The following is a 14663-nucleotide window of genomic DNA, read 5'->3' on the forward strand; positions in this document are numbered from 1 at the left end:
AGCCCCATGTCAGCAAATCAAGACTCAATACCCAATCTAACTGTAGTTACGACCTCTTCCAGGAATGCATTCTGCACTGGTCAGTTGAATTTTCTGGTCAGCACCAATGAGGTAATCTTCCACATAGCCCCCTGCCATCCTAGTAGGTAGGTTATCTAAAACTGAAACAACCCACTCTTTTCCCCTTTCTGCCTATAAAAGCCTTCCATCTTGTACAACTCCTTGGAACTCCTTTTTATTTGTTAGATGGGATGCTGCCTTGTTCATGAATCCTTCAATAAAGCTAATTAGATCTTTAACTCAGTTGAATTTTGGTTTTTTAACAGCTTGAATTGATAAATTTTATATCAGTGTCTTCCTAGAGTATAATTCAAAATAAAAAACACCTCGGAAAGCCATGTATGGACTTTACTGTAAACATTTTATTAATTACTTAGAATATTTCATGAGGTTTTGATTTTTCATTAAAAAAACAAAAATAATGCTGCCAGGGCTTCCCTGGTGGCGCAGTGGTTGAGAGTCCGCCTGCCGATGCAGGGGACACGGGTTCGTGCCCCGGTCTGGGAAGATCCCACATGCCGCGGAGCGGCTGGCCCCGTGAGCCATGGCCGCTGAGCCTGCGCGTCCGGAGCCTGTGCTCCGCAACGGGAGAGGCCACAACAGTGAGAGGCCCGCATACTGCAAAAAAAAAAAAAAAAAAAAAAAAAAAAATAATGCTGCCATAGTTTTCCCTACTGTTTTTTTTCCCCCCCAAGATTTCCCCTTTGTAATGGTTAATAAGAAAAATGGTACTAATTTGCTGGCTGGTGTTAATGTTAGGAAATGTTGGTTATTATCAGGGGCACAAGTTTAAACTGTGGTTACCTAAACGAAAATGTCCGCCAGGAAGGAGTTCTTTGCTTTTTTCATGCCTCGCCTTACTGCATTGCAGGTCTAATAGCTTTGCTTTTGTCTACCATCTGGTGGCCAGCTGAGAGATCCAGGAGAGAAACTGCCTCTTCATTTTTTCTTTCTCAATTTCTGCTGTAGTCGAGATAATGTCTTCCCTGCTCATTCTATTTGAACAATTTTCTAATACTATATTCCAGAAGAAAATATTATGGAGAGACATCAAGTGAGTATACTTGAAACCAGTGGAGTGCTTACAATACTAGTGCAGTAGATTTCTTCCACCAGATGACCCATACCTCATTTTAAAAGATTTTCCCCATTAATAAGCAAAGAAGCATTTTCTAACCCAGTACTTGATAGTTGCTTGCAACATTATTAAAATGATTTTTATTGTGGCTTTCTTAAAAATGATGTCTTTTCTTGGAAACCTAATTTGCTACCATAGCTTTGAATTATCTGACATCTCCCAGATTACAGCTCTTGGTAGTAGGGATGAGGAAAAGGAAAACTACTTAATATTGTGCTTTTGCTTTACTTGCATGGATTGCATTTCTTTGGGTTTTTCAAAATAAAGGTGCTTTTAAAATTAGCAACAAAAATGACAATACTCATATTATATTCCTTACTCCTTAGTTCTGAGTAACCAGTGAGTTTGACACGAGATCTTTCATTTGCTAAACTTAGCTCTAAAGGAAACACCTGCAACTAAGATAAAACTGGTGTTCACGGGTGAAAGAAAGGTACTTCATGATGGGCCAGCAGAGAGCCCTACACAGCTGCGTCTTCTCTCTCGCACCAAGTGCTCTCCTAATAGCTCTTCAGGCACTGTCCCTCTGCCACTCTGTGCCTTTTTTTCTTGTGTCCCCATATCCTGACACCCCGATTTGTCATTCTCTGGACCCCTTTTAGCCACTTGCTGATGGATGACACTCGGTCAGCTACAAACCAGCCAGAATAGCTTAGAACTCTGCTCCCTACCTTCACAGGTTTTGGTTTCTATTTATTGGGAAATAGCAAAACGACAAAAAATACCATGAGTTCAATACGTTTAAATAAACTTGTTTTTTATTTACCACTATAGAATCCACAAACTTTCAAAAAATAATAGTTCATAGATGTGCAAAACACACACGATGCTCAGGGTGCACAGGAATTATGGGACTCAGAGTAATTCTGCAGCCACAGAGCATTTAGACAATATTATTAACGTCTTTAGAACAAACAACCCTACCTGCTTCCCATTAAAATTCACGTTACAAGTATAGACAAATTTTGAAAAATAACCAAGTCACCCGCTTTTAAAAAGTGGTCCTGGACTTCCCCACAATGTATTCTTTTAGCACAAAATAACCAAAAAATTGCAGGTATGCCATACTCCGTCTGCCTTATAGCATCTTGTGAAAAAATAGCGGGGCCAGTCTGACTTCCCCAGAAGTTGAACTGGGCTTTAGGTGCAGATGTTCTTGAATGGAAGTATACACCATACATGCCAGGATAGAAAGCAAATTTTTCCCCCAAATATTGTTCTTCAGAAAAGAGAGTTGCCTTATATTTTTTTCTTTACTTGTCCTTTTCGGACAAAGTACTCTTCAGGAATCTCTTGAAAGGACCTCAAGTGATGGCAGTTTTCTATCTTATAAAGGTCAGCTAGCAAAATCAGGGGGAAACGGTGAAAACATATTTATTAATTATTCCTGAGGTTACGACCACGAAGAACAAGCATTGGAGATCATAATTAGTAAGCTTCTTACAAAGGTATTAGAAAGAGGAATACAAGACCTATCTGCGGAGATTGTGAATATCCAAGGGAAAAAAAACACTTGTCCCAATGTTTAACAAATGGTTCCTGAGATGCAGTAAAATCTCCACTGACAGCCTCCTACTCAATTCAAAACCTGTTCTATCTTAAATAACTAGAAGGGAACTGTTAGGTGACTCCAAATGTTGTTCCAGTGATGAGAGAGACCCTGCTGTAGCAGATCCCTGTGAAGAATTTGACTAAAATTATCTGAGTGAAGAAAAAGTAACTTTTCTAAATTAATACCATTTTGTATAATTTTTGATATTAAATGCAAGCATTTAAATATCTAAATGAATAGATGGTTTAAATAAACTTTTAAAGTGTTTCATTTCCATCCATAAAAGTTCTACATTCAAATTGCAGATTAACTAATGTAGACTTTGAAATAAATCAAGTTGGAAAAGGACACCAATGCTTGAGGCATATGTGTGTGTACATATGTATCCGTGTGTGGTACATTTATGGAGGAGTGACAAAAGCTCTTCTAGGTGATTCCAATCCTAGTCCTTCACCATTTCTCTTCCTATCCCTTTTCTTTTTTTGCGGTACACAGACCTCTCACTGTTGTGGCCTCTCCCGTTGCGGAGCACAGGCTCCAGACGCGCAGGCTCAGCGGCCATGGCTCACGGGCCCAGCCGCTCCGCGGCATGTGGGATCCTCCCGGACGGGGGCACGAACCCACGTCCCCTGCATCGGCAGGCGGACTCTCAACCACTGCGCCACCAGGAAGCCCCCCCTTTATTTTTAAGTTTTTTTTTTAATTTTGGAACTATTATAAATGCACAGGAAGCAACAAAAGAAGATACAGGGAGGTCCCAAACATCCTTCGTGAAGCCTCCCCCATGTTAAGATCTTACATATATATAATACAATGTCAAAATCAGGAAATTGACATTGGTACAATGCATAGAACTTACTCAGACTCCACCAGTTATACAAGTACTGATTTGTGTTTGTGTGTTTGTAGTTCTATACAATTATATCACATGTGTAGCTCCACATTAACTATAACCACAATAAAGATTCACTGCCAACAACTACAGGCCAAACAATGTCTCCCAAATTGTAAGAATTGCCTAGGTGCTTGTTTTAAAATACAGATTCCCAGACAGACCTCTGCCCAGAGATTTCCATTCCAGAAGACTGGGGTAGAGATGGGAATTTGCATCTTTAAGCACCCTAGATGATGCTTAAGATCAAGTAACTTTGAGAAACACTGGCCTGGAGCATTAAATGAAACAGTATAACGTGAATTGGTGGCAGTATTTCTTGCACATTATAAACCTGATTTCCTTCCTCTTCCACCACTATGGAAAGACATCCAGGCCTGGTCTCTCCCTGTCAGCGACTTTACTGTTTGCTTCCCATGGAGGGGCAGTGAAAGCCTGTTCCCAAGACCGCCTTATAGGGGTCTGGGAGAGTCTGGAGTTAGTTCCTGGTTACTATCTAGTTGGTGAAGGTGGAACACTGCAGGGGTGAGCTATCCACCGGCCAGAGGCAGAGAATTGGCAGCAGCCAAAGGGACTTAGGCAATCATGGAAACCGGAAGCAAACAGAAATAGCTTATAGGAATGGAATTCTCCACAGTAATGGAGAGGGTTAGCATGGGAAAGCCTAGGTCTTAACTGCTCTACTGTACTTGGCCATTCAGGAAAAGGGCCTTAGTATTCTGACTCTCAGTTCTGGGGGACTAGAAAGATCCCCCTTGCCCCAGCAGCTTATTAGTACAGATTAAGAAAGCAGGGAGGTCAAGGCCTTAGGCAGCTGGACACTAGTTAATGTCCCCCTTCCCCCCACCCCCATCCTGAGTGGAGGGAGCTAGATCAGCCCCCTTTCATGGGAAAGGGCCTTGTCCACCTGGTTCTTGGGAGTGTCAAAAGAGCACAAAAGGGCAAAACCCATGGATTCTTGATGCTGGATAAGACTGATGTCATCTGAATCAAAAAAGGACCCCTTAGAAGTTAAATATGAACTCATGAATCACTAAACTCCAAGTTAATTATTTATTATAGTCAAGGATAGAGTCTATAGTAAAAGATGATCCTCTAGAGACTGCAGCCCCTGGACGACAACCCAACATACAAAAACATCCAAGGCATGGCAGTGAAAAGTGAAGCTGCTCTGGTCAACACAGCAGAAAGCCCTGATGAAATGAAAGAAAAATTCAAGAACTTTCTCAGAATTTCCCTGTTTGGTAAGATCTTAAAATTAACACAGAGAGAAGGAAAATCTTTTAGGTTAGAAAGGAAAGCCTCAGATATCTCTGATCTAGCCAGTGGGTTCCCTCTACCAGTGATTACCAATTGCAGGTCATGACCCATTAGTGGATTGTGAGATCTTTTTTATAAAGTGAAAGAGAAAAATACTAGAATGCATTGCATGTGGAAAGAACAGTACTTCATGAGATTTTTTAAAAGTAATATTTGTAAGCATGAGGGCATGACAGTTTGCATTGTGAATTGTATTTATTGTGGCTCACAACAAAAAGTTAAAAATGGACGTCGTAAAGGGTTGACTCCTGCAGTTCTGTCCCAGGGCAGCTTTAAGCATCCACTCAAACATTGCTTTGGGTATGAGTTCACATGGTCATTCTGTTTTGTTTTTTTTAATTTTTATTGGAGTATAGTTGCTTTATAATGTTGTATTAGTTTCTGCTGTACGGCAAAGTGAATCAGCAATACGTATACATTACCCCCTCTTTTTAGGATTTCCGTCCCATTTAGTTCACCACAGAGTACTGAGTAGAGTTCCCTGTGCTATACAGTAGGTTCTCATTAGTTATCTATTTTATACATAGTATCAGTAGTGTATATATGTCAATCCCCATATGTACACTAATATGTATAAAACAGATAACTAATAAGAACCTGCTGTATAGCACAGGGAACTCTACTTCGCTGTACAGTAGAAACTAACACAACATTGTAAAACAACTGTACCCGAATTTAAAACAAAACAAAACAAAACACTGACTGTAAAAAGTGAATATTCTTGTCTATCTCTTTTTCCATAAGTGTTATCTAAAAATAAATTGAAATTTTTGAGGGGAAAAAATAGTGTATGTATGTCAATCCCAATCCCCCAAATTCATCCCACCACCCCCCATTCTGCTTTTTAAGATAGTTTGCTTTTTCAATATTGAATACCGAGGACCAGACTCCATCTCAGCTTTAAGTGTAAATCATTTATTGAAGCTAAAAAATGTAAAATTCTATAAAGAAAGACTATTGACTGGTATTTACTGGATTAAAGATCTTGTTTCAGATTTTCTTTTTTATTTACTTGTTTTATTTATTCACTTATTTTTAATAATTTTACTTATTTTATATATAATATAAATTTAAATTTATTTGTTTAGGTTTTTTTTTTGGCCACCCCACATGGCTTGTGGGATCTTAGTTCCCAGACCAGGGATCAAACCTGGGCCCTCTGCAGTGAGAACTCTGAGTCCCAACCACTGGACCACCAGGGAATTCCCTAAATTTATTTGTTTTCATGAAATTGAATTGTTTCTTGGAATAACATGATACAATCTGAAGTATTTTTTAAATGATAATAGGGACCATTAAAGCCTGTATTTTCACTTTACCCTGAAAATTACAAAAAAACTGCAAAGATACTGACGGTACAACTGAAATATAATCCCTGCCTGAACTGAACTTGAATTTTTGATAAAGGTAGATCTTCTGGAGGACCTGCCAGGCCAAATTTGACACCTTTAAAAATATCATCTGGGGCTTCCCTGGTGGTGCGGTGGTTGAGAGTCTGCCTGCCGATGCAGGGGACACGGGTTCGTGTCCCGGTCTGGGAAGATCCCACATGCCGCGGAGAGGCTGGGCCTGTGAGCCATGACCACTGAGCCTGCGCATCCGGAGCCTGTGCTCCGCAGCGGGAGAGGCCACAACAGTGAGAGGCCCACGTACCGCAAAAAAAAAAAAAAAAAAAAAAAAAAAATAGTACCTACCTCTTGGGTTTATGAGGATAATTATGTAAAAGCATTTAAGAGCAGCGCATGGCATATCGTGTGCACTCAATATCTGTTAGTATTAAATAATGCTTTTAATGACATTTTCTTTCCCCTAAACTCAACATCACCATTGATTAAAAATCTTGGGGAATTCCCTGGTGGTCCAGTGGTTAGGACTCTGAACTTCCACTGCAGAGGGCATGGGTTCAATCTCTGGTTGGGGAACTAAGATCGCACATGCCATACAATGCAGCCAAAAAAAAAAACAAACTTGAAAATAATTTTCTTTTTTTTTGGTTGCACTGGGCCTTCATTGCTGCGTGCGGGCTTTCTCTAGTTGCAGAGAGCGGGGGGCTACTCTTCCTTGCAGTGCTCAGGTTTCTCACTGCAGTGGCTCCTCTTGTTGTGGAGCACAGGCTCTAGGCGTGCAGGCTTCAGTAGCTGTGGCACGCGGACTCAGTAGTTGTGGCTCGCGGGTTCTAGAGTACAGGCTCAGCAGTTGTTAGTTGCTCCGTGGCATGTGGGATCTTCCCGGACCAGAGATTGAACCCGTGTCCCCTGCATTGGCAGACGGGTTTTAATCACTGCACCACCAGGGAGGTCTGGAAATAATTATTTCAGTTCAGATTTTCCCATGAGAAACAGGATTTCATATATAACATCTAATGCTAGCCCTCTCTGAGAACTCTGAGGGGATCTGTAAAAGTCATTATACGGTGGAATCTTACTAAGCAAGTAAAAATCAAAAGGTGGACTGTTAGGAAAAGAATTTTCGGATGGCTAGGGATTAGGGCCAGAGCAGCAAGAATATCTGAAGTTTACTGAAATAAGTTCTACAGCCAAAACAGTCCCCATCAAAAATATGGAGAGATACGAGTGTTTAAAAAAATAAATAAAAATGTAAATCCAACTTAAATAGATCAATTTATCCTCTTTTTCATAAAGTGACAGCTGGTTAATTAGGACAAACACATTTATCTAAAGGAACCCAGCAGTGATACGCATGTATACAGTAAACAACCTCACGAACATGAAAGACCATGCTTTCTTTTCATCAGAGACCATTCCGCTCCCAGAAAGATTAGCTATGAATACGTCTGAAATAAAATGAGAGTGTTACCAAATCATGAGCGTATGACACACGCTTTTAAATGGGCAGCTAACGTTCTTGAAAGGAATGCTTTAACAATGGTTATAAATGATGTACTGCTTAAAGTAAAGCATAATACTAAATACTATACTTGATTACAAATTACATCCAGTCCACATAAGTTGAATGCATACCACACTTTAATAATCAAGACAATTCAGCTGTTTTTCTCGAGTATGTTTCATATAACCCGTATATAACAATATTGCTGTGTTTTTAGGCATTTTTACATTTAAGGGCCCCAAATATATCACGTTCACAAAACATTACTGTCTGTGAATGTCAACCAGTTTTTGATTTATATTCCTTCAGAAACACGCTACCCTGGTCATACACACTAATCTACATCACTGAAAATAACCAAAGATGGTATTTCACAAGCAGGGTCTCATCCCCACATAGAAGTTCTAACTGCCCTGGAAACCTGTAGGTCAAGTTCTCAACCTTTGAAAACGAGCAAAACTGTTCCAGAGCAGTCACTGTAGCCATGTATTTGGGCTTTGTATTTATACATTATTTTGTATATTTATACATATTTATAGCATTACATTTGAGACCTAAAGGTGGCCACACACAAGTAAGCTAAGTCCCATATCAAAACTAAAATGAGGGCTTCCCTGGTGGCACAGTGGTTGAGAGTCCGCCTGCCGATGCAGGGAACACGGGCTCGTGCCCCGGTCCGGGAAGATCCCACATGCCGCGGAGCGGCTGGGCCCGTGAGCCATGGCCGTTGAGCCTGCGCGTCCGGAGCCTGTGCTCCGCAACGGGAGAGGCCACAACAGTGAGAGGCCCACATACCGCAAAAAAAACCCAAAAAACAAAAAACAAAAAAAAAAAAAAAAAAAAAACTAAAATGAAAAAGGAATTGAAGAGATTTTGTAATTCCAATAGCACAGACCTCAGAAACTGAATGCTTAGATATAACTCCTACATTTCTCTTGAACTAAGAGGTCATTGCCATGCTCACGGCCTTGAGGCAGTAGTCTCTGTATCAGTGTGTCATGAGTCAAAGAGTCACTGACTACCATGAACTTGGGTCTGGTGTCACAGCACTAACGTTGCCTTTCCCCCAAAGAATCGTTTGCTCTTGAAGTAATAGGCTTTTAAGGCACATTTGAACAAAAACCCATCATATACCCAGCTTAAAAATGGAAGCTCCACCTGGTTATAATAACATATATACCTAAGTAATGTGTGGTTTACCAGATAGGTAAATGTCTCTATCTTGAGGATAAAGTCACTTTAGAAAAGTGATTCTTATTTGCTTATCCAAAAAGGAACACTGTGTAAAAAATATTAAAGAATAGATTTATAAGAATAACTTCCATGTACCATGTTGGCAAAGGTCTAACAGGTTATAGGTCTGAAAATTAGGAAAAAGACTTCCCTGGAACCCTGGCTTCCTACCCACCTGTGTTTCTGAGTAGGAATCATGAGGAAGGGAGTTAGGGCACCTTCATGATTTTTAGAAATTTCCTTCCAAAATGCACAGACCCTTGGGAGGGCTCAAACCTTAAACCCCAATCAGCTACCATCTTAAATTACAGTTACCAGCCTCAAAGGAATAGGACTTGGGAAAAGGACGGAAGGGGAGAGGATGGAAAGAAGCTGCAGATAGTAGTGGGGTTGCTTCAAGAACAAGTTGCTTTAGGAACCTGATCTTTTGCTAGGATCAGCATTGCTATCCCTATGAGGCTCTGCTAAAAACATATATATATGTACATTTTCTAATACCTGCCAACATGCTTTACTTAGGGCACTGACCCTTGGGATGGATCTAGAATAATCTACTTGGAATGGTTTGGGATGGGGGTAGATTTAGAATCTATTAACTTGCTGTTGGCCTAAAGTAAACATAAGTGGAAGAATTTCATAGAAACAGGCACAAAGCTAACTGTAATGTCTCCTCTGGCCATCCTTTTCCACTGACCTTTAGAGGTTTTCAGGATGCCTATTTAGCCATGCAGAACACGCTGCTGGAGAGCCGAGCTCTAGTTCAATCATAAGGTGGGAACAGGCAGAGTCCACAAGGCACACTGTCACAGGTGAGAGGGAGACTCAGAGGTGACACATGTGCCCATCAGGATTCAGCTCTGTGGCAGAGAGCTGAGATATTGCCTGTGGTCGTGGAGCAATGCAAAAAAAGCAACAAAAAAAAACGGGTCCTAAATAAACATTTGCAATGTTGCACAGTAAGAGGCACATTCCACAGGGGCCAAACATTGTATAGGACATATTTTAAAATCTGCAGTTGCCAATCACCTACATTTGGGAAACCATGTGGCCTCTGATGTTATGACTTTAGCCTGAGTGGCAGGTACAGAAAAGCCTCCAGAAAGCCTGCAATTTAGTGACATTCTGATTTCTCTCCATTGATCGGCACCATTTTGGAAATCTGGTCCCAAAGGTTCTGAAGAACAGTAATGCAGCGAAAAGAAATAACCTCTCTGTATAAAATGATTCTAGAGATGTGTGTTGAGGTAAAGAGTTTTGTAAAAAGGGTCGACTAGGGAAGCACTGTCACGGCTATAGAAATTTTTAGATAAGTTTGGTGCTAATGTTATTCTATAAAACTTCTATTTATGTCAGTTATAAACAGGGGACAGTTCTTATTGCTCCAGGAGCTTGCTGCCCCAATCTGTTCCTCCACTGAAAAATGTTTTTTCTCAACAATTGGTAGCAAAGATTCCCAAATTTATAAAAAGTCACTGCCAACGCATCACTTTTTGATTACTTTCTGACTGCCCTATAGATATGGACTCGGTATGCATGTCCTAGACACCAAGGACAGAAAAGAGCCTAGAAAAGTTGTTTTATCAAAGTTTAGTTCAATGAGGAAAAAAAACAAAAACATGAAAAAGTGCAAAATATATACAGTTCCTGGCAGTTCTCACACAGGATTTTTTCTGACTACAGACCATAAAAGTTTACATTTGTGTAATGAAGTTACAGTAGATTTCACTTCATTGTTAATATACGTTTTTGCTTCAAAGTGCTTACTTTATTTAAAAAAAGAGAAGATCAAGAGGGTGGCAGGAATTTTTTTTTTTTTTTACAGCAAATATATGTCATGTGTCCCCATCTCCTTCATCCTTTTCCTTCAGTGCAACACAGAGCAGCAGCCTCATTGAAAGGTCTGATTTCAAAAGACATTCCTGAAACCTCACCTACAGCAGCACCCTAGGCGTCCCGTTAGGGGTGGCTCCTTTTTTCTTCTGCAGCCTATTCTGAACCTTTCGTGATTTCACCACTTTCATTCTCACCTCAAAAACTTCATGGATGGCCTTCCGGAAGCAATGAAAATTATAGTCAATCAGCCCTGGAGAAGAAAACAAAAATATTTATAGAGGTGCCGCCTAGAAATAATCTCTTTTCATGGCAGCTATGGAGAAGACAAGCCAGTAGGGGGCGGTAGAGGAGCAGGCTTAACATAAGATCTATAGATTTCTCTAGGAGGTGTGCAGCTGGGCTTCAGGAATTGCAGGCAAAGTCTTGTGAATATATATATTTTTACTAAGGAAAGGTTCCAGAGTATATACCACATTTTCAAAGGTGTCTATGACCCCAAAAGTTTGAAGAACCAATTGAACTGCCTTTTTAAAAAATCTTTCAGAATTAAAGATTGTAAGAACAATTAAGATATACCTTAAGTGAAATACTTATTAGTATTTTTTCCCCAAAAGGTATTATTAAATTGACTCTGAGTGGAGGCAGACCCTGACTTGGAGTATAGCTGGGATCTCAAGGTCACAGAGCCATTGTCATAAGCCCTGGGGAAAACAAAGTCCCCGATTTTATTTTATTTATTATTATTATTTTTTCCTGTGGTACGCGGGCCTCTCACTGCTGTGGCCTCTCCCACTGCGGAGCACAGGCTCCGTACGCGCAGGATCAGCGGCCATGGCTCACGGGCCCAGCCGCTCCGCGGCATGTGGGATCTTCCTGGACCGGGGCACGCACCCGCGTCCCCTGCATCGGCAGGCAGACTCTCAACCACTGCGCCACCAGGGAAGCCCATGACTGAGGTTTTTAAAGGAAGTGCCTACAAAGAGTTTGCTGTTTATTTCAGCTCTTTCATAAAACACAGTTGAAAATACAGGAACAGGGCTTCCCTAGAAGCACAGCGGTTAAGAATCCGTCTGCCAGTGCAGGAGACACGGGTTCAAGCCCTGGTCCGGGAAGAACCCACATGCCGTGGAGCAACTAAGCCCGTGAGCCACAACTACTGAGCCTGCGAGCCACAACTACTGAGCCCGTGTGCCTAGAGCCCATGCTCTGCAACAAGAGAAGCCACCACAGTAAGTCCGCGCACCGCAATGAAGAGTAGCCCCTGCTCGCCCCAACTAGAGAAAAGCCCGCATGCGGCAATGAAGACCCAACACAGCCCTAAATAAATAAATTAATTTAAAAAAAAGAAAATACAGGAACAGAGACATGAACAGAACAAGAACTATCTTCAGCACCATATGCAGTTATGGGATGGTCCTACATCCTCTTGGTTCAGTGATGCTCAATCATAGCTGCACGTTAAAAGCATCCAGAGAACTTTTTAAAAATTAACAAACCCGGGCTTCCGTGGTGCCGCAGTGGTTGAGAGTCCGCCTGCCGATGCAGGGGACACGGGTTTGTGCCCCGGTCCGGGAAGATCCCACATACCGCGAAGTGGCTAGGCTCGTGAGCCATGGCCGCTGAGCCTGCGCGTCCGGAGCCTGTGCTCCGCAACAGGAGAGGCCACAACAGTGAAAGGCCCGCATACCGGAAAAACAAAACAAAACAAAACAAAAAAACCCAGGTTCCTCTCCCAGGAATTCTGTTCTAATTGTTCTGTGGAAGGCCTCGATGGCCATATTTTTTAACCACCTCCCTTCCCAAGGTGCCTACGATGTGCAGCTAAGACCAAGAATCCCACTTCTGCTTTCTATCCTCCCCTTTCTGCCAAAGCAGTCAGAAATCATCCATGAAAACACAGACAGAGACCAACAGCAGGACAAGTCACAACAAGTGTTGATTATCAGCACCAGCAGGACTCAACACTTGAGATTAAAGCAGCAAAAACAAATCAAACCACTCCATGCATATGTAAAGCATCAAGCTCTTTCTAAAGCTAAGGTGATCAACTTAATCCATTTGCCTGGGACTTTCCCAGTTGCAGCCCTGAAGGTCCCCTGTTTCAGGAACCCTCACCTCTGTCCCAGGCAAATGGAGATTGGTTAGTCACCCTAAAAAGCAAACAAGCTTAACGTCATGGGGTTAAACCTTGTCTGCCTATTTATCTATCACATTAAAACAAATACTCAGGTTTCTAATTAGTTTAATAAATTTTACAAAATCTGCCTATCTTCAGAGATGATCCTCCCTAGGTGGTTTAACAATAAGTTGCCCAAGATCCACATAAGAAATTCCTGCTTAAATTAATGCACACAACCATAGATGGACAATAAAATTAGTGGGCAAAAGTGTGAGGAGAAAGAGGATTTGCATAGTTTGAAAGTATTTATTAACTTATTAACATAAAAGTATTTATTAATTTATTAACAAAGTGAAAAGTAGGAACTTTCCAGGGGAAAGACCTGGTAGACCCTATCTTAACTAAATCAAGGTCAGCATTGCCAGTAATAAGCCAAACCAACATCATAAACATATGATACACGAAGGACACAATATCATTTCTGTGTGGTATTCTGGCCAAATTGCATAATCTCATTCCAATTGTGTGAAAATATCAGACAAACCCAATTTGAGGAACGTTGTACAAAATAAGTGATGAGTGGGCTTCCCTGGTGGCACAGTGGTTGAGAGTCCGCCTGCTGATGCAGGGGACGCGGGTTCGTGCCCCGGTCTGGGAAGATCCCACGTGCCGCGGAGCGGCTGGGCCCGTGAGCCATGGCCGCTGAGCCTGCGCGTCCGGAGCCTGTGCTCCGCAACGGGAGAGACCGCAACAGTGAGAGGCCCGCGTACCGCAAAAAAAAAAAAAAAAAAAAAAAAAATGATGAGTACTCTTCAAAAGTGTCAGGGTCATGAAAGACCATCACAGATTGGAGGAGACTAGGAGAAATAGTAACTAAATCAATTTGGGATCCTGGAACAGAAAAAAAGGTATTTTTGGAAAAACTGGTAAAATCTGAATAAGGTCTGTAAGTTTTATTAATATTGATAGTATTATACTGGTGTTAATTCCCTAGCTTTGATAACTGTACTACAGTACATAACATGTTAACATTTTGGGAAGCTGGATGAGGAGTGTATATAAACTACGTACTATTTTTGCAACTTTTCTGTTAAGTCTAAAATCAGTTCAAAATAAACAAGCTCTCAAGGTTGATGTTATTGTACCCTAAATTTTAGGACTTGTCATCACCCTAGATGTTTTGGGGTCTATAGTTGTACTATTTGCATTATTTTTACTTTCCTTAGTTTCCAAAATCAACATAAAATATTAATCACCAAATGTAAATTCTGGAAATATCTTTAACCAAGGGAATGTATGTATAATGGTTTAAAACACAATACACAGAACTGATTCTATACAGGGAGAAGCCTAGAAATCTTTAGCCCAGACTGCCATACACTGGTGGTATGACCATAGGAGAAAGTCACTTCTGTTTCCTGGGTCTGGGTAAAATCATCAGTAACTGAGAGAGTGAAACACAGGATGGTCCTGTCTATCTTCAAAATTCCATGAATCCTTTATATAATCTGTTCTTAGTTTCAGCAAGATGAAAATAAAAAGTAAAAGATTACCACCATTTAATTAAAAGTTTTGAGAGCCAAGGACATAACAGGCAATTTGGCTGGTAATAGTAAATACAGGAAAAAATACACAACTTCACTAAGAAGCAGAAAAAATGTAAATT

At 41.0% G+C, this 14663-nt stretch overlaps 1 protein-coding gene across 1 annotated transcript in view; it reads right to left on the reverse strand.

Annotated features, from left to right (window-relative positions):
* Positions 1–8486: 8486 nt before the first annotated feature.
* RRAGD (Ras related GTP binding D) overlaps positions 8487–14663 on the reverse strand; it is a 37623-nt gene continuing 31446 nt past the window's right edge. Inside the window, exon 7 of the mRNA XM_081250786.1 lies at positions 8487–11128. Coding sequence (XP_081106912.1) covers positions 10977–11128 — 152 coding nt within the window. The 3' untranslated portion in view covers positions 8487–10976. The remainder of the gene's footprint in view (positions 11129–14663) is intronic.

Source organism: Mesoplodon bidens, assembly GCF_964165515.1.
Source record: "Mesoplodon bidens genome assembly, chromosome: 12".
NCBI classification, from domain to species: Eukaryota; Metazoa; Chordata; class Mammalia; order Artiodactyla; family Ziphiidae; genus Mesoplodon; species Mesoplodon bidens.